Source organism: Salmo trutta, chromosome 29 (genome assembly GCF_901001165.1).
Source record: "Salmo trutta chromosome 29, fSalTru1.1, whole genome shotgun sequence".
Classification (NCBI taxonomy): Eukaryota; Metazoa; Chordata; class Actinopteri; order Salmoniformes; family Salmonidae; genus Salmo; species Salmo trutta.
This window is the reverse complement of record NC_042985.1, coordinates 36,823,871-36,844,731: the sequence shown is the minus strand read 5'-3', so window position 1 is coordinate 36,844,731 and position 20,861 is coordinate 36,823,871. Positions and strand designations below refer to the sequence as shown.

General features: G+C 42.5%; 1 protein-coding gene across 1 annotated transcript in view; it reads right to left on the bottom strand.

The window, feature by feature from the left end:
* Positions 1-18,406, bottom strand: part of LOC115167542 (leucine zipper protein 2) — a 176,259-nt gene extending 157,853 nt beyond the window's left edge. The window contains exon 1 of the mRNA XM_029722073.1: positions 18,157-18,406. Coding sequence (XP_029577933.1) covers positions 18,157-18,218 — 62 coding nt within the window. The 5' untranslated portion in view covers positions 18,219-18,406. The remainder of the gene's footprint in view (positions 1-18,156) is intronic.
* Between the last annotated feature and the right edge of the window lie 2,455 nt (positions 18,407-20,861).

Here is a 20,861-nt window from a genome sequence, read left to right as displayed (position 1 = left end):
TTTAAGATGGTGAGGAAGGCATTTAAAAAAAATAACCAGGCATCCACTACTGACGGGATGAGGTCAATATCCTTCCAGGATACCCGGGCCAGGTCGATTAGAAAGGATTGCTCGCTGAAATGTTTCAGGGAGCGTTTGACAGTGATGAGTGGAGGTCGTTTGATCGCTGACCCATTACGGATGCAGGCAATGAGGCAGTGATCGCTGAGATCTTGGTTGAAAACTGCAGAGGTGTATTTAGAGGGCAAGTTGCTTAGGATGATATCTATGAGGGTGCCCGTGTTTACGGCTTTGGGGTGGTACCTGGTAGGTTCATTGATAATTTGTGTGAGATTGAGGGCATCAAGCTTAGATTGTAGGATGTCCGGGGTGTTAAGCATGTCCCAGTTTAGGTCACCTAGTAGCACGAGCTCTGAAGATAGATGTGGGGAAATCAGTTCACATATGTTGTCCAGAGCACAGCTGGGGGCAGAGGGTGGTCTATAGCAGGCGGCAACGGTGAGAGACTTGTTTTTAGAGAGGTGGATTTTTAAAAGTAGAAGTTCACATTTTTTGGGTACAGACCTGGATAGTAGGACAGAACTCTGCAGGCTATCTCTGCAGTAGATTGCAACACCGCCCGCTTTGGCCGTTCTGTCTTGTCTGAAAATGTTGTAGTTAGGGATGAAGATTTCAGAGTTTTTGGTGGACTTCCTAAGGATTCAGACACGGCTAGGACATCCGGGTTGGCAGAGTGTGCTAAAGCAGTGAATAAAACAAACTTAGGGAGGAGGCTTCTAATGTTAACATGCATGAAACCAAGGCTATTACGGTTACAGAAGTCATCAAAAGAGAGCGCCTGGGGAATAGGAGTGGAGCTAGGCACTGCAGGGCCTGGATTCACCTCTACATCACCAGAGGAACAGAGGAGGGCTAGGATAAGGGTACGGCTAAAAGCTATGAGAATTGGTCGTCTATGACGTCCAGAATAGAGAGTAAAAGGAGCAGGTTTCTGGGGGCGATAAAATTGCTTCAAGGTATAATGTACAGACAAAGGTATGGTAGGATGTGAATACAGTGGAGATAAATCTAGGCATTGAGTGATGATGAGAGAGATATTGTCTATAGAAACATCATTGAAACCAGAAGATGTCATAGCATGTGTGGGTGGTGGAACTGAAAGGTTGGATAAGGTATAATGAGCAGGGCTAGAGGCTCTACAGTGAAATAAGCCAATAAACACTAACCAGAACAGCAATGGACAAGGTATATTGACATTAAGGAGAGGCATGCTTAGCCGAGTGATCATAAGGGTCCCGTGAGATTCAGACAGCTAGCCGGGCCATAGGTAGCAAGCTGGCAGAAGATGGAGGGAGCTCTGTTTTTAGCCACCTCGTGTGTTTCCGTCTGTAGATTAGTGGGGTTCTGTGTGGTAGGGGTGACCAGTCCAATTGGAAAAATAGTTATAGTTATAGTGGCCCAAGAAAATTGTCCGATAGACCTATTCAGATAGCAGCCGATAAGACAGCTAACGATTAGCGGGCCGCAGATGGGCGTTCAGGTTACATCGCGACGGAGGGGCAAGTTGGATAACTCCCTCGGGCAGATAACGTCGGTAGTCCAGTCGTGAAGGCCCGATGGGGCTCCGCATCGGCAGTAAAACGGGTCCGGATAGGTGATTGTAGCCCAGGAGTGGCTGATGGAACTCTTCAGCTTGCTAGCTACGGAATAATTGATGTTAGTTCCGGGACCGACGTTAGCCAATAGTCACTCGGGTAGCAGCTAGCTAGCTGCAAGATCCAGGTGTAAATGTCCAGAGCCTGCGGTAGAAATCCAGGGATACGGAGAGAAAAATAGGTCCAGTATGCTCTGGTCTGAGTCGCGCTGTACAAAACTGGCGATAGCTTTTCGAGCTAAGGGATAGCTGATGACCGCCAACCGTGGCTAGCTGAACTCCAACGTTAGCCAGTGAACTGGCCAGCCTCTGGCTAACCTCTGGCTAGCTTCTGCTGATATGCGAAGAAAATATGTAAATATATATATACACGGGACATGACAAGAGGAGGACAACGGACGTCTGACTGCTATGCCATCTTGGAAGATGCTTTCACTTACACACTACACTTACATCCTTTCACTTACACACTACACTTACGTCCTTTCACTTACACACTACACTTACACACTACACTTACACACTACACTTACATCCTTTCACTTAGTCTAATTGTACATTTAAGTATTTGATTTGGTCTTGATTGAATTTAAAGCCTAGGATCTATGTACTTAGGGGAGGGTGTGGGGTCTTGGCTTCTCCATTAACTGGACATTTAAAGACCATAAGACCTTGGTGGTTGGGTTTTCTAATGATCAATTAGCCTTTTAAAATGATAAACTTGGCTTAGTTAACACAACGTGCCATTGGAACACAGGAGTGATGGTCGTTGATAATGGGCCTCTGTACACCTATGTAGATATTCCATTAAAAATCAGCCATTTCCAGCTACAATAGTCATTTACAACATTAACCATGTCTGCACTGTATTTCTGATCAATTTGATGTTATTTTAATGGACAAAAAAATGTGCTTTTCTTTCAAAAACAAGGACATTTTTAAGTGAGCCCAAACTTTTGAACGGCAGTGTATGTATGAATATTGGGTCAGAACCAGAACAAAACCCAAGTATCCAAAATGTTGCTCTACCTCCACCCTACCAGGGCATTTGTCAAACTTCCAAATCCACACACCTCAAACCGCTACTTAGCTTACCCGGATACTCAAGCAGATTGTGTGGTGACTCGATAGACAAACATTTAAGGACAAGCACTGTTAAACCAACTCCATCCACTTAAAGTGAGTGCATACAGGATTAAGGCTGATCTAGTTCTTAGATGATCTAGTTCTTTACTTGTCATTCTACCTGGTAAACCTCAACAGTCTCCGATTCCAACAACATTTATTCATAAAAAGCATTCATATTCATAATGTGCCCCCTATTATAAAGATTATAAGATTATAAACACATTAGAAATCTTCATTAATCCTCCATGTCAAATCAGAACATTCGACTAGGCTACCTCCCGAAAATGTTTTATAGGAAGCTGCAGAATCCCAAAGTGCTGTGTCAATAGTTAACATGGACCAGTTTCCTGGGAAAGCCCTATTTTTTATTCCTGATATTGTTGTTGAGCACCCGTCCTACGTTCCTTTGTTTGCTGAACTGTGGAGGCCTAGCTGAGCTAATAACAATGCTGTCACAATTGTAAAATGTTTGAGTGTTTGTATCAGTGCATTCAATCTTCAGAATCACTGCAAATTATATAGCTAATCATTTGAGAATGTGTTCCTCTGTGTGTGTGTGTGTGTGTGTGTGTGTGTGTGTGTGTGTGTGTGCGTGCGTGCGTGTGTGCCCCACAGCTCCACAGAGCCTGCAGCCTGCATTGCTCTCTCTACACATAGCATCACTGCAGGTCTGGCAGAGTAGGGAGCCTCTATGCTCCCTGGGAAACAGTGCTTGCATGCCAAATTGACATTCACTGGAGTCTGCTCCCTCCTGTCATTTTGTCAACACCGTCACTGTGTGGAGCGCAGCCAAGCAAGCCTTCTGACAGACAGGCAAATGGGAGGAGGTGGACTTCAGCAACATAACACCCTCTCACCACCCCTCAGCCCAGTGGCAGGGTTCAGTGCACACGCACACAAACACGCGAGCATGCGTGTGCACACATGGCTTTTTTTCCCGCCAACATCCAACGCTTTTCTTGGACACATCACAAATTATCTCTAATGTACTATTACCAAGCTATGATTTGCCTCAATGACTTTCCATTAGCCCAGATTTAGGTAAACTTGCACGTAGAATTCAAGGATGCCACAAATGTGTGGCAAATACCAATGGCCTCTGTTTTTTACCCCCTTCTGTGGCATTCCCGGAAGTACTTAGCTTGAACCTATTCAGTTTGCCTAAATGAAGATCGTACAATCGATAAGGTATTCGAAAGGTCACCATGACAATGTTGTTGTGTAGGAAATAGAATCTCGAGGCTGGGCCTTGCAAAATTAAGAAACATCGCTGCCTCTTCACCATTCCAATAATCCAATACTCAATTTGCAGGGAATATAATAGGCATGGTATCTGAAGCGCCAGCATATTGCTGAATTCTCCGCCGGGCATGAAGGCACATTGAAATAAAGATAAACAAACATGGCCGCCGCCAAAGATAAACTACCTCCACAGCATCATTGAATGGTTTATCCATTTCATTTGCGCAGGTATCCCATGCAAAACACTCCCTCTCCAAACACACAGGAGGATGCACTTATTAGGAGTCAGGTGTCATGGCAAAACACCGGCGGAACACGGGAGATAGGGACTCAAATGGAACCAGTACTTGTCAGCCAAGATGGATCCCAGACACCGAATAAGCTTAGGGAGAAGAGATTAGATAAAAATAACAGAATCCATCCAAACGTTGGCAGAGGTGTGCCGGTGGCTGATAAAGGATTCAAATGTATGTAGCCCTACCAGAGGAAAAGAGCAAATATAATGTTGCCTGAAAATGAATGCAGGGCACTGGCAGCGTGTATGCTCAGTGGAGGAGAGAGAGAGAGAGAGAGAGAGAGAGAGAGAGAGAGAGAGAGAGAGAGAGAGAGAGAGAGAGAGAGAATAGCGAGGGGTTAATACAAGGCAGGAAATGAAAAATGAGCTGTCTGTTGTGACTAAATGTGACCCATAAAATCTATTCTGTTATTTGAGTTTTCGCTCTTGCATGGAGTGAGAGTTTTTGTTTGTCCTTCAACATTTGTCCCGCTACTGAGCTTGCCACCTGCCTTTGTTCCGAGATATAGATCTCATGATACATCCCCCCCTAGTGGTACCAAATCCATCTGGGGTGTGGTCTGGGTGGGAAACAACTCTTATTTCCCCCCCATCATTCAGAGGCGAATAGTCAGAATCAGAGATACGTAGCTGGCGATAATAAATGAATAAATACAGGATGAAGGGGGAAAAAACGATACTATAATAACACTCTAATTCTAAGCTGTATTATTTATGATTCCGCTCTTTTGTTCATGCCCAGACCCATCTCTCTCCACACACTCCGATCTCTCAAATAATTTGTGAGTAATGCCTCTGAGCACTTTGGTTTGTCCATAGGGTACCAATCATGGGCCATTAGAAAGCCACAAGAGAAAAAGGGAGAATAAATAGATGCAGAACCCAGGGAGTGGGAGACAAGAGCATCCTTCAGATAACTCAGATATGATACCGTAGGATGCTGCCGTACTGTCATGATTAGGAGGGTAGATAAAACCAGTGGAGTAGTGATTACTGAAATAACCATCTCTGTGTGTTGTATGATTTTTGATCGGGACCATCGTGTAACCTGTATATAACCTGTATATTTGAACTATTCCCAAATGTGTAACATTCCAATAATGATAAGAATAGTAATTATAGGGGTGGGAGAGAGTTGATCAGACCATGTCATGCATTATATTGGGATTCCATCTCTCATCATTTCTCTGTCGTTTCTGCATATTGACGCTTGACACATGTACTCAGATCCTTGAGGTCTACAAACTCCAAACGTAAAAGAAATGTAGGCGGTGCTCCTTTGAATTGTCTGTCTTTTTCAGCTACTGCCAACTCTAAATATTTTTACTTGAAGCAGTTTTTTGTATTTAATATATAAACATATGCAAAACACACAGTCTCCATAACACAGCTTTTCCCTTCAGGATTCGACACAGTGGAATGACATTAAGCGTCACGCCGAATGTCAGGAAGTGCATCCACCCTCGCGGGGCCTCGGGAGTGACACTGATGGGTTGATTGATGTTAGACTAAAAACAACCAACGACCTGCCTGTGTAGTCACTCGCCCCTGTGGTCTTTGTACGCTGCCATGAGACTTGAACGATCTGAGCGACGTACTCTAACAGACAAAGACATGTAACAGTGTCTTGAAGGAGTCAAGGCTGTCTAAATTCTCCCACCGTGCGAGCACAATGGGGTGGGAGTCGTTATTTCAAAGTCACCTGCTCGTCAAATATGACAGCCGTGACGTGGTTATACTTATAAATATATTATCTTCTATCTTGACAGCTAAAACTACGAAACAGACTGTCTTAACTTTCACTACACCTTGTAAGGGTATATTGAAGTAACTGTACATGAGAGGGCCTGTTATGCGACGGCTTTCGCCTGGCTGTGCTGCGGTCGTAGGTACGAGGCGATAGCCGAGTAATGTAGGGTTGGTAAAACGTTTTCAGTGTAAACTTAAACAACTAATATAAATGGATGCAGAAATGATAATGGAGCTATATATTTTTTAATAAGATCATCTTTGAGAACTAACAATAACCAAATTAAAAACTAGACAGTCTGGCATTGATTTTGTTATAATGTTCGAGTCACTCAGATAGCATAAAAACATGTCAAAAGCCATGGCAAAATATGTATAATTGCAGGAAATTAGCTTTAAAAATGCATTTTTGGTCACAGTACCATGGCAAAATGTATAGAATTGCAGGAAACTATCCTTAAAACAGTAAAATGTTGTCTGTCCCATGGCAAAATGTGCAGATTTGCCAGAAATTGGCTTTAAATCAGAAAAAGGTCCCATGTGGCTCAGTTGGTAGAGCATCGTGCTTGCAACACCAGCGTTGTGGGATCGATTCCCGTTGGGGACCAGTACGGAAATGTATCCACTCACTACTGTAAGTCGCTCTGGATAAGAACGTCTACTAAAAAAATACTAAAAATAAGCAAATGTGAAGAAAAAAAATGAATCATTCCCCGGCAAACTGCACAAACCTGGCCACGCTTAATGTATCAAACTCTTGCCATGCCATTGTTATGAACGTTCTGAAGAATACAAAAGAAAAATACTATTTGCCGGTCCCACTCGACGTGTCACAACTTTCCTTCCCTGGCAATAGATAACAGTAGAACTCCAGCCAACATGTTTAAAATGAATCATTCCCCTCTTTTGCATAGCTTTTGTTTTGCCAAGATTTAATTTGAAGCAAAGCTTGACATTAGCAATATTCTCCTTGAGCAGGGCTCTTCAACATTCCATTTTGAATGCACCATTCACGGACTTCGAGGGAAAGCCGCCTGCATATTCCTTCCTCCCTTTTGCCTGCGTGCTTCCATCTCTCCCAATAGAAAATCCTCAGACTTATTTATTTATTTGACCCTTAAAATCCCATTACTATGTTATTACACTCAGCAGCAGCATGGAGAGGACAATCCTGCTCTATAGTGTGTATTGATCTTTGTTTATACCTTCACCAATAAAGCCTGCTTGGCACTTCTGTATAGTTCACATCCATACTTCAACATCGAGCTCACAAGAAAACATCATTAAGGCTATCTTAGACGCAAAAGCAGATAGCATTTGACGGGCAAACTTCTCGTTTCCCGGAACTAGATGAAGACCAAAGGAGTTATTCACTGTAACTTTATTTGAGTAACAAAGAAGTGGTCATATCAAATGTCTTGCAAGAAGATTGGGCGCAAACAAACTTGGTGTGTTACATCACGTATGGCCTTGAATACCAAATGACAGTATCATGGTGTCCTCTAATTAATTTCTCATTGGACGGGAGCTACAAAAGGTTCTATTTATTGTGGCCCACTTCATTACTGTCATGTGGCCAATGTGGTTGCCATGGCACACCAATTACCCCGTGTCTTTTGAATTTCAATTATCATTCACATCTTGCCTCACACTATAAGGACATTACTGTCTTACACAAATGTCATTTTTCTCATCTCGGGGCTCGAGACCTACCCTGCCTCTGCATTTATGACGACAAGAAGAAAAAATCAGGCCGGCCATCTCAAGCTGTGGCATGGGGTTAAAAGCTCTTGGGCTTTGTTTACAATGGTAATGATGGAGGTGCATTAAAAATCTTATCATGGAGGCAATCTTCAATCGAATTAACCCTCTACCGCATGCATTATAATAGAACCATGCAAAAAAGTTTTCCTCACTTAAAATGCCCCAAATTACTTTTTTGGAGAAAACATTTTTTAAAGTGTAATTTTGGGATTTTTGCTGCATGGCAATATGCAACTACTAAAAACATAAGAAATTAGTTTTTCTTATGGAAATGTGCTGTTTGAGTTATAATTGTATTGTTTTTAATTCATTAATCTGAAAAAAATATTTACTCTGGATATTTTTTTATTTTTTCATAAATAATATGATCATTATTATAATGTTATGAATATTAAACATAATTGTTTAATCCACGCATACATAACAAATATTGTTATGATTATGATTTCACTGTAATTTGCCTATGACCAGGCCCCTCCCACTTGAATTGCAGTTCCACTATCATCTGCCTATGCCCCCCCCCCCACACACACACACTTCTGTAAAAGTAATTGTGTTTGTATTTTTTCATTTTTGCCATATTGCAACACCATGCAGTAAAGGGTTAAAAAATGATCTCCCCATTTAACAACTTATCAATTGCAACAGGTGACTTCCAACACCGAACATGCAAGCTGTTACTTAACGGTAGTCTTTCCTTCAACGCGTAAACCCTAGTCTATTGACGCAACGGTGTCTCAGTCTTAGAAAAGAAAGGTGGAAACCTTTCTACAGAGGATTCTACCTGGAACCAAAAAGGGTTATCCTATGGGGACAACTGAAGAACCCATGTGTAAGTAACATAATAAAAAAATCCCCATGAAATTCCGTAAATTTAAGCAAAATATTTTTGCATGGGCTGCGTCTCAATCCACCACATCTGCCTATGTCGCCCTTCTAGATCTGCGATGGAAAGTGGCAGAGCTACAACGCTATTTGTCAGACCAGGAGACATCTCAAAAACCGGTCTTCTCACGTAAAGTTCTTTAGCGTCTGAACGGCCTATAGAAAGTGGAGACTCTCACGATGGTGCTCTCCATTTTTCTCTATGACCCGCACAAGTGTCACGGTACTCGTCTAAAGGTAACCCATACAAATGAATGAAAGTATGGAGGTAAATTTGTGCCAAATAAAAGGGGTTAAATATGTGAGTTAGATATAGGACAGAAACGTCAAAACCTTATTTCTTATGATACATTTTTGACTGTCTTTTTTTGCCATTTATTAACGTGTTATTCAATGTAGTTATATGGGCTATAGTAGTAAAGGCCAAATTCAATATATTATCAAATTAAAAAAAAATATTTTTTCTACCTAAAGAGGTCCTAAAATTCCAAATCAAATAGCAAAATTATCCATGGTATGAGCTTAAAACAATTAATTATGTCAACAAAGAACCCCCCCCCAAACGGCTTAGACTTTTAAGAATTAATTTGTCACCATGACCAACCACCGGAAAACGTCCACTGTTGTCCCAAATTGCTACTGTGCAAAATACATGAGTGTTTGAGCAAGATGTCAATCCAACAAACCAGTCTCCCAAATGCTTGTGTTATAAATCAAGCATAGCATTTAATTAAAATAATGATGGACCCTTCACGCCGTAATCACAAAGAGCCAACTTAACTACTTGGCAGAGGAGCCAAAGCCGCTTCCTGATGATAGACAAAGTGCAAGCTAGCAAGCACCACTACACTCACATTTACCTTTCAATACCTCAGGTGCTGAACAATAGTGGTGGATTAGATGAGATGATCTCTTTGGTCATTACCCCCGGCCAAGCATGCACAGTCCATCAATGCATATAATTATTATCATTACCATCTTGCCGCTGTCAATAGTTCAGTCTAATTCCCAGGATGCCCTGCACTTGACCCTCTGGTCTAGTCAATCACTGCTTTTCTTCTCTGTCAAACATTGCTTAGAACTACACAAAGGGCCCAATTCGATCAAAACCCATACACAAGAGTTAAGGGGGGAAAAACATTTAAAGCATTTAAAAAAACAAAATAACATTCATGGGGTTGATTCTTTACCATGTTGCAAGAAGGGATTGTTTCTTTTAAGTCGTAATATGTGATTGTTTTATTAAATTACTTAATAGGTACCTATATAATACAATTGATTATCTATAGCACAATTCCAGATAAGTTCGAACTTTGTATAAATAAGTAGAGCTAACTGGGGGGGTAATCAAGGATAGGTTTTGGAAACACTGCTTTAGAGACTAAATGCTTGCTGTTAGCCATGAGCATGACGTATGGAACACATACAGTTGGAAAACAATTAGTTATGAAATAAGCTGTAAACCAAAGACAAGCTGGCCTAAACAGAATATTATAGTCTAAATGTTTTGTTAAATAAGATTTATCTCCGTTATATGACCTCAATATGTATGACGCATTCCACAAATATGGAGGAATCTGTAATGGTTTAGACGACCATCAAGGGTTTTTGGGGATTAATGACGGGCAAATTGGGGCTATTCTCGGAAAGATATCAATTTTTCAGAGATACAGAAAGATTACACTTCTTATCCACAGGAAATACTGTATCTTGGCAAATTAGAAATGTAGCCCATCATTTCAATGGGAAGCTTCTGATACCCATCAGTTGAGTAGCCACCGACTGTCATGTATAGCCGCTAGGTCATTATGCTCTCATTACAAAAGGACCTATTCAATTCCCCATCACCTTTCAGCAAGATGACCTACTGGATATTAGCATGTATTATCAGGCTATTACAGCTATTGCCAGGCTCCCATTGTTAATCTCAGTCATAAACCGCGTTCCTCTTTAATGCCCGACCCCATCCAACATCAAAGAAAGAATTTCAAATGCAATATGTTTAGTATTTACAGCCAGATGTGAAGAGACTAAGCAACGCAGGCCCTGGCTTTGTGATATGTACAGTATCATCCAAGGATTTCGGCAGTCTTTAATTGCGGGCCAGTAGCTAAATATTTAATGTTATGGAGGTCCCAATGGCCACCGGTATTTACCAGACATGGTTGCCTAGGTAGGAAACATCAAAGTTAGTGTCAATAATAAAGAACATTTGTGAAAATCCCATAAAAGAGACTTTGCTAAGACATGAACGGCGAATAGGCTAGACTGCATTGTAGTGAGTAGTGAGCAGCCACAGGCGCTCATGCGTGCACATACACTCACACACACACAAGTACACACACACACACACACACACACACACACTCAGAAACAGCCACAGTACTCTAAGCCTAATCAGATGCAATGAGGAAGTGTGGCAAAAGTGGGTTGAATTTCCCCTAATCAATTCTATACAGTTACTTTCTCCCTGGTCAATTATGCGCCAGTTTTGACATCAACCAACAACTCAGCTCCATAGAATCGTTGAGATATCCAAAGTACTCTCATATAATTCTGTCTAGAAAAAAATATTATGTTATAGGTGGATGGCCATCAGAATCTTAAAGCTACATTCTGGGAGGGAAGCTTCGGAAGCTTTTAACATTTTCAGTGGTCATTTCAGTCCTTGATACCAATTAATTATAATTAGAACTTGTTTTTTTCTAAAACAAGTGTGTAAACAATGTATAGCTTCAAAATATGGTTAAAACTATTTATTGGGTGTCATGGACTGTCAGTTCTTCCATCTAGACCACTGCCTATGAAATTGAGAGGGGTTACATTTCCCTAGCCCCATCCCTCAGCTGTATAACAAAACAATTGGTGGGGTGGCCGCTTTGTTGTTTTTAAATCTGAGAATGTAAACTCAGCAAAAAAAGAAACGTCCTCTCACGGTCAACTGCGTTTATTTTCAGCAAACTTAACATGTGTAAATAATTGTATGAACATAACAAGATTCAACGACTGGGACCTAAACTGAACAAGTTCCACAGACATGTGACTAACAGAAATGGAATAATGTATCCCTGCACAAAGGGGGGGGGGGGGGGGTCAAAATCAAAAGTAACAGTCAGTATCTGGTGTGACCACCAGCTGCATTAAGTACAGCAGTGCATCTCCTTCTCATGGACTGCACCAGATTTGCCAGTTCTTGCTGTGAGATGTTACCCCACTCTTCCACCAAGGCACCTGCAAGTTCCTAGACATTTCTGGGAGGAATGGTCCTAGCCCTCATCCTCCGATCCAACAGGTCCCAGACGTGCTCAATGGGATTGAGATCCGGGCTCCTCGCTGGCCATGGCAGAACACTGACATTCCTGTCTGGCAGGAAATCATGCACAGAACGAGCAGAATGGCTGGTGGCATTGTCATGCTGGAGGGTCATGTCAGGATGAGCCTGCAGGAAGGGTACCACATGAGGGAGGATGTCATCCCTGTAACGCACAGCGTTGAGATTGCCTGCAATGACAACAAGCTCAGTCCGATGATGCGGTGACACACCGCCCCAGACCATGACGGACCCTCCACCTCCAAATCAATCCCGCTCCAGAGTACAGGCCACGGTGTAACGCTCATTCCTTCGATGATAAATGCGAATCTGACCATCACCCCCGGTGAGACAAAACCGCGACTCGTCAGTGAAGAGCACTTTTTGCCAGTCCTGTCTGGTCCAGCAACGGTGAGTTTGTGCCCATAGGCGACGTTGTTGCCGGTGATGTCTGGTGAGGACCTGCCTTACAACAGGCCTACAAGCCCTGGGTCCAGCCCTCTCAGCCTATTGCGGACAGTCTGAGCACTGATGGAGGGATTGTGCGTTCCTGGTGTAACTTGGGCAGTTGTTGTTGCCATCCTGTACCTGTCCTGCAGGTGTGATGTTCGGATATGCCGATCCTGTGCAGGTGTTGTTACACATGGTCTGCCACTGCGAGAACGATCAGCTGTCCGTCCTGTCTCCCTGTAGCGCTGTCTTAGGTGTCTCACAGTACGGACATTGCGATTTATTGCCCTGGCCACATCTGTAGTCTTCATACCTCCTTGCAGCATGCTTAAGGCACATTCACGCAGATGAGCAGGGACCCTGGGCATCTTTCTTTTGGTGTTTTTCAGAGTCAGTAGAAAGGCCTCTTTAGTGTCCTAAGTTTTCATAACTGTGACCTTAATTGCCTACCGTCTGCAAGCTGTTAGTGTCTTAACGACTGTTCCACAGGTGCATGTTCATTAATTGTTTATGGTTCATTTAACAAGCATGGGAAACAGTGTTTAAACCCTTCACAATGAAGATCTGTGAAGTTTTTGGGATTTTTACGAATTATCTTTGAAAGACAGGGTCCTGAAAAAGGGATGTTTCTTTTTTTTGCTGAGTTTAGCTTTAAAATACGAAGCCCCAGATGTATCAAGACCTACTCTTCATAATTATCCAACACACATTGTGGGCCACTTGGACCAGGTTTAGGGCTAAAGACTAAACATATAGTGTATGTTACTGACACACATACAAACTGTAGTCCTGGTCAGGACATTATTAACCCTATGGTGTCCATATTAGGATAGCCTCAATCTCAGCAGGACACTACTGTATACTTATAGTATGAAACACTTGCATGAACCACATCCTCTCAAGCAGCAGTAATGTACTGCTTGGTAAAAGTAGCAATTAGAGGTCAGTAAAGCTGCATAAGCAACTGGTCTGGATGTATTTGATCATAAGAAATCCACCAGTGGTGTTTGTTTGTGGGGAGGTTTAGCAATAAGGACCTTTATGAAAACATTATTACGATTTTTTGCATTTGTTTACTCTATAATAGAATGCTACAATATAATACTTCATGCACACATCAATGTACTTCAATTCATTTTAGAAACCAAATAGTCAACATGACACCTTTCATGTCAATTAGCAACCAGAATAGAATTCCTCTGGTACCATTACTCAGCATATTGAGATCAGTTTATTCAGAGGTTGTGTCCACACTTGACACTTACGTTTGACTTCTGCTTTCAGAATACGATGATAGCATTGAAAAGACGGGTCTAGACTCACAAAAGTCGCTTCGTTGTCTGATTGTGTTCAGATCTGGCTGACCCCTTCAGGAGGTGGTCTGGGAAGCATTGTTTGCAGAGTTCTCCTCAGTATGGACGCAATCAGGCCACCGAAAGCGCATTCAGTGGCTGACATCATCAGCACTCCTACCACAAGTCTCCAGAAAACTTGTGTTTTGGGACCGAGAGACATCTTTTCCTTATAACATTTGGAGGAAATACGTTCCTAGAGTGTGAGGAACATGCTTACTGGCCTCAAATATTTACAAAAACTATTATGCTAACCCGTTTGTAATCCCTTTAGCGTTGCTTGCTAGCTTGCTGGCTTGCTACAGAGGTTAGCTGGCTAGTTGGCCACAGTAGTTAGCTGGTGCCATCAGTTGTTATTGTGTTATTATTGTTGTGCACCTATTCCACCATTTGTAGAATGCATACTGGAAATTGAATATAGCGTGGGAAAAGGGAATCCGGATGTACGACGTAGGTGTAGATAGATGCGTTCAGAATTCCATGATCACAACTCTATGATCAAAATACTAAAGCTGCATGAACTATCAAGTCTAGACACGGACAGATTTGTCTAGTAGTGATACCTGCTTAGGGACCACTGAATTAGTCTAGGTCAGAGCCATGTACAGAAATGGACAGGCCATAGGGTAGTTCTGGCAAATCCCAGATGGGCTTCATCTTTAGCAGAGTGTGCCTGTCAAAATTGAGGGTTTTGCGCAAAATGGTCATTATTTGGCCAGTTATGGAGGACTCTCAAGGGAAGAAAAGGGCATGGTGTCAGGGCATCGAGGAAAAAAATGGGCTGGCCAGGCCGATTTCTGGTCCCAGTCTGTCCCTAGCCATATACAGTATATAGACACAGTTGAAGTCGGAAGTTTACATACACTTAGGTTGGAGTCATTAAAACTCGTTTTTCAAGCACTCCACAAATGTCTTGTTAACAAACTATAGTTTTGGCAAGTCAGTAAGGACATCTACTTTGAGCATGACACAAATCATTTTTCCAACAATTGTTTACAGACAGATTAATTCACTTATAATTCACTGTATCACAATTCCAGTGGGTCAGATGTTTACATACACTAAATTGACTGTGCCTTTAAACAGCTTGTAAAATTCCAGAAAAGTATGTCATGGCTTTAGAAGCTTCTGATAGGGTAATTGGCATAATTTCACTCAATTGGAGGTGTACCTGTTGATGTATTTCAAGGCCTACCTTCAAACTCAGTGCCTCTTTGCTTGACATCATGGGAAAATCAAAAGAAATCAGCCAAGACCTTATGTGTAGACCTTCACAAGTCTGGTTCATCCTTGGGAGCAATTTCCAAATGGCTAAAGGTACCACGTTCATCTGTACAAACAATAGTACGCAAGGAACGCTCAAGGAAGGAGACGCGTTCTGTCTCCTAGAGATGAACCTACTTTGGTGCGAAAAGTGCAAATCAATCCCAGAACAACAGCAAAGGACCTTGTGAAAATGCTGGAGGAAACAGGTACAAAAGTATCTATATCCACAGTAAAACAAGTCCTATATCGACATAACCTGAAAGGCCACTCAGCAAGGAAGAAGCCACTGCTCCAAAACCGCCATAAAAAAGCCAGACTACGGTTTGCAACTGCACAAAGGGACTCTGGTCTGGTGAAACAAAAATAGAACTGTTTGGCCATAATGACCATCATTATGTTTGGAGGAAAAAGGGGGAGGCTTGCAAGCCGAAGAACACTGTCCCAACCATGAAGCACAGCTGTGGCAGCATCATGTTGTGGGGGTGCTTTGCTGCAGGAGGGACTGGTGCACTTCACAAAATAGATGGCATCATGAGGTAGGAAAATTATGTGGATATATTGGAGCAACATCTCAAGACATCAGTCAGGAAGTTAAAGCTTGGTCGCAAATGGGTCTTCCAAATGGACAATGACCCCAAGCATACTTCCAAAGTTGTGGCAAAATGGCTTAAGGACAACAAAGTCAAGGTATTGGAGTGGCCGTCACAAAGCCTTGACCTCAATCCTATAGAACATTTGTGGGCAGAACTGAAAAAGTGTGTGCGAGCAAGGAGGCCTACAAACCTGACTCAGTTACACCAGCTCTGTCAGGAGGAATGGGCCAAAATTCACTCAACTTATTGTGGGAAGCTTGTGGAAGGCTACCCGAAACGTTTGACCCAGGTTAAACAATTTAAAGGCAATGCTACCAAATACTAATTGAGTGTATGTAAACTTCTGACACACTGGGAATGTGATGCAAGAAATAAAAGCTGAAACAAGTCATTCTCTCTACTATTATTCTGACATTTCACATTCTTAAAATAAAGTGGTGATCCTAACTGACCTAAGACAGGGAATTTTTACTAGGATTAAATGTCAGGAACTGTGAAAAACTGAGTTTAAATGTATTTGGCTAAGGTGTATTTAAACTTCAGACTTCAACTGTATATCTTTATAAATATCATTATAAGCTTAACACATCAGTTGAGCCTATGACACATTAATGCCACTTGTTACATATAAGTTATTAGCAAAATCTATCAATCAAGCAGCCAGTCAGTCAGTCAGTCACTCAATCATGACGTCAAGTGTCTCAATGGGGTCATTTACACTATATATCACTATATATACAAAAGTATGTGGACACCCCTTCAAATTAGTGGATTAAGTTATTTCAGCTACACCCGTTTCTGACAGGGGTATAAAATCGAGCACACAGCCATGCAATCTCCATAGACAAACATGGACAGTAGAATGGCCTTACTGAAGAGCTCAGTGACTTTCAACATGGCACTGTCATAGGAGACTCTTTCCAACAAGGAGAAAGCCAAATGCCCCAATGGATAGTGCCAACTGTAAAGTTTGGTGGAGGAGGAATAATGGTCTGGGGCTGATTTTCACGGTTCAGGCTAGGCCCCTCAGTTCCAGTGCAGGGAAATCTTAACGCTACAGTATACAATGATATTATAGACGATTCTGTGCTTCCAACTTTGTGGCAACAGTTTGGGGAAGGCCCTTTCCTGTTTCAGTATGACCATTTTTGTATTTTTTTTAATTTAACTAGGCAAGTCAGTGCCCCTATGCACAAAGCGAGGTCCATACAGAAATGGTTTGTCGAGATCAGAGTGGAAGAACTTGACTGGCCTGCACAGAGCCCTGACCTCAACCCCATCGAACAACTTTGGGATGAATTGGAATGCCGACTGCGAGCCAGACCTAATCGCCCAACATCAGTGCCCGACCTCACTAATGCTCTTGTGGCTGAACGGAAGCCTTCCCATAAGAGTGGAGGGACCAACTCCATATTAATGCCCATGATTTTGGAATGAGATATTCGAAGAACAGGTGTCCACATACTTTTGGTCATGTAGTGTATCTCATTCAACTTCGTAAAACACAATCCAAACTTCGAACATTCATCAACATATTCATAATACAATATAAACTGTGCTTTCAACAGAATCTCCAGCATCATCAAATTAGCTTATTCAAATCTCTCAGGGCTCTGCAAAATGTGCCAATGCATTGATTGTCTATGTGCATGTGTATGTCTCTGTGCACGCATCTTCTGCCACTACATTCATCACTCAGGAGCACACTTGTAGAGAGGTCTACCAACCCAAGCTAAAATTCCATCAGGTCAAAGTAGACAAAACTGCAATGAGAGGAGTGCAAGTTTTATAATGTGTATCTGTCATTAAGCCATATTTAAGACTTTCTGACAACCTTGGCTTTTCTTTCACAAAGACCCCAGTAATGGGAGTAGTGTTCAGGCACTCGTTTGAAAGAGGAATGATTTTATCAATGGTTTAATTAATCGTTAAAACCTCCCTCCTCACTGCACGTCGCCTCATCTCTCCATTTCTCTTGCCTCTCCTCCTCTTCCTCATCCCCTCCTCCTCCTATTCCCCCCAATGCATTATTCTGCACACACACACACTCTCTCTCTCTCTCTCTCTCAAGAAATTGCAATATTCTGGGCAGCCCAGTTCCTTCTTTAGTTCCTTCTCTGACTTAACTTGCTCCTTTCCAGCAAGCAGGAGACAAGACCTGCCGCAAATCCCAAAGGCATTTTTAGCCAGTGAATTTCACCACCAAAGACATATCTCTTTCAGTTTAACACAGAATAGTTCAACAGATAAACCTTTATTTTGCCTTCAGTCTACTGCCTCAGAACATCATGCTCCGCACACATGCATCTCCCGCCAGAACCCAGGCTGCCTAACCTATTTCGCAGGACTGGCCGGAGCTAAAGATTAGTATTTTCTATGATTAGCCATTGTGCATTCACCCTCCCCCTTTCTTTCAGAATCATTGAAGGTGAAGTAAGAATAATAGACCATTCATATTTTCGACTTACCTAGTGTTGAGGCTCAAAGCTGGACAAAGAAGCAGGAGGCATATAGCTCGGATTAATTTCATAGCTTTGTCTTGCACTCGCACTCCGATTCGCTCTCTCCCTCTCGATTGCTTTCTTTTTCCCTTTCTCTCTACCTCGCTTGCTCACTCACTGGCTCGATCGCTTGCCTGCGTGCACTCACTCAGGCACACACGCACACACACACACACACACACACACAGAGAGAGAAGCAGACAGATGCAACCCAGTGGCTCTAACAGAGCAAGGGAGGATCTCTGGCTTTAAATAACACAGTGACACAGACAGACTTACTAATGAGGAAATGAATGGGGGGGGGGGGGGGGGGTAAGACTGGCAGAATCAGACTGGAGAGATGAGAGCAGCTCCCACTGAGCATAGCAGGGGCGTAGGCATGGGTAGGCCTCGGTGGATGCTGGCCCACCAACTAAGGAGCCAGTCCCTACCAGGCCCACCCAATTAGATTTAGCAAAAACAAATCAAAAATACATTATTTTTACAAAAATACTCCTCAGTATTTCTGGCTACACAGACTTCAGTTCAATGTCTATTTTTGATTTACATTTGGCTGAGTTCAACGGGAAATCCACAAAGAAATATTACCATGACATTGGATTTAGTTTAAAAGTTGGTAGAAAAAATTACGGAATTCCCTTATGTTGAGGACTATTTGCAAATCCAATCAGTTTCCCATGTTTGTTCAACGTCATCACATTTTTTGTTGTTGTTGAAATTACGTGGAAACAACATTGATTCAAAAAGTTTTTGCCCAGTGGGCTGCCACTGGTGGTGAGAGCTGAGAGGCATTCTTCCTCATTGTGGCTTGAAGAATCCCTGGCAATGCAGCTCCCCCGCCTTTCACTCAGCACCTATTATTGCCTGCACTCTAAGGGACTACAGGAGCAATTATGCGAGGATGGGAGCAACAGGGTCACCAGCATAACAAACACAGGGTTCACCAGCAGCCTCTGTGATTCATCCATAATGGGATGTATTCTAATTAATCAGCATGCTGAATATTACACCTGTAAATGCTACAAACAAATGGTCTAGAGTTTAAGTGGCTTTTTGATAGAAAGGGGGGGATGGAAATATCAAGTGATAAATGTATCATTCCTTCAACCCCGTTTCACACCATCCTTTCTTCATATTTTTTTGGGTGTCTGTTTGACCTCATCAAAGATTTAGTGAGATGGGTGCTCTTCAACATGATGTAGAGGATTTTGTGCATGTTTTAAATTAGGCATAGAGCGGTGTGAAATACGGGCAGAATATTCAACACGACAACACAAAAAGGTGGAGGTCATACGCCATAGGCATGATAAATGATTTCTATTAAGGATTTAAAAGAGTTTGGAGTCCATTGTGCACGGGGTAGTAACCTACACCTCGTTCTGTAGGACTTCCGCCCATTTATTGGGGTCTAATTAGTCCAAACCCCATGCATGGAAACACAGTGACCAGTTCTCAATGAGAGCTTTGGACCTCGGCATGCTTTGGTGACAGGAGAGTGACCTAAAAGAGGCACCATAATCCGTCTCAATTATGTAGCTTATCAGCCAGAAAGCGGACGTCCCAATGGCAGTGAGAGTGAACCTGTTTTGGCCATTATTATGGGAAAATTAATGCAATGCCGAAGAGTTAATTGTATGTTATTCATAATTACTTCATTACTATCATTGTAAATGTCACACCCTGATCTGTTTCGCCTGTCTTTGTGCTTGTCTGCACCCCCCACCAGGTGTCTCCCATCTCCCCTCATTCTCCCCTGTGTATTTATACACGTGTTCTCTGTTTGTCAGTTACCAATTCGTTTTGTTAGTCAAGCCTACCAGCGTTTGCCCCCTTGCTCCTGTCTTTTCTATAGTTCCCGTTTTCTAGTTTTCCCAGTTTTGACCATTCTGCCTGCCCTGACCCATGCTTGTGTTTCTAGCTCCAACAGTGCAGTAATATCTAACAAGTAATATCTAACAATACACACAATCTAAAGTAAAGGAATATAATTAAGAATATATAAATATTTGGATGAGCAATGTCAAAGCGGCATAGACTAAGATGCAGTAGAATAGGATAGAATACAGCATATACTGTACATATGAGATGAGTAATGCAAAATATGTAAACATTATTCAAGTGACTAGTGTTCCATTATCAAAGTGGCCAGTGATTTCAAGTCTGTGTATATAGGGCAGCAGCCTCTAATGTGCTAGGAATTGCTATTTAACAGTCTGATGGCCTTGAGATAGAAGCTGTTTTTCAGTCTCTAGCAGAGACTCCCAGCTTTGATGCACCTGTACCGACCTTGCCTTCTGGATGATAGTGAGGTGAACAGGCAGTGGCTCCGGTGGTTGTTGCCCTTGATGATCTTTTTGGCCTTCCTGTAACATCGGGTGCTGTAGGTGTCCTGGAGGGCAGGTAGTTTGCCCCCGGTGATGCGTCGGGCAGACTGCACCACCCTCTGGAGAGCCATGTGGTTGCAGACGGTGCAGTTGCCGTACCAAGCGATGATACAGCCTGACAGGATGCTCTCAATTGTGCATCTGTAAAAATGTGTCAGGGTTTTAGGTGCCGAGCCAAATAGAGTTAAAGTGAGTAGCAGCATCGTAAAAAGGGGGGGGGGGGGCAATGTAAATAGTCTGGGTAGCCATTTGATTACCTGTTCAGGAGTCTTATGGCTTGGGGGTAGA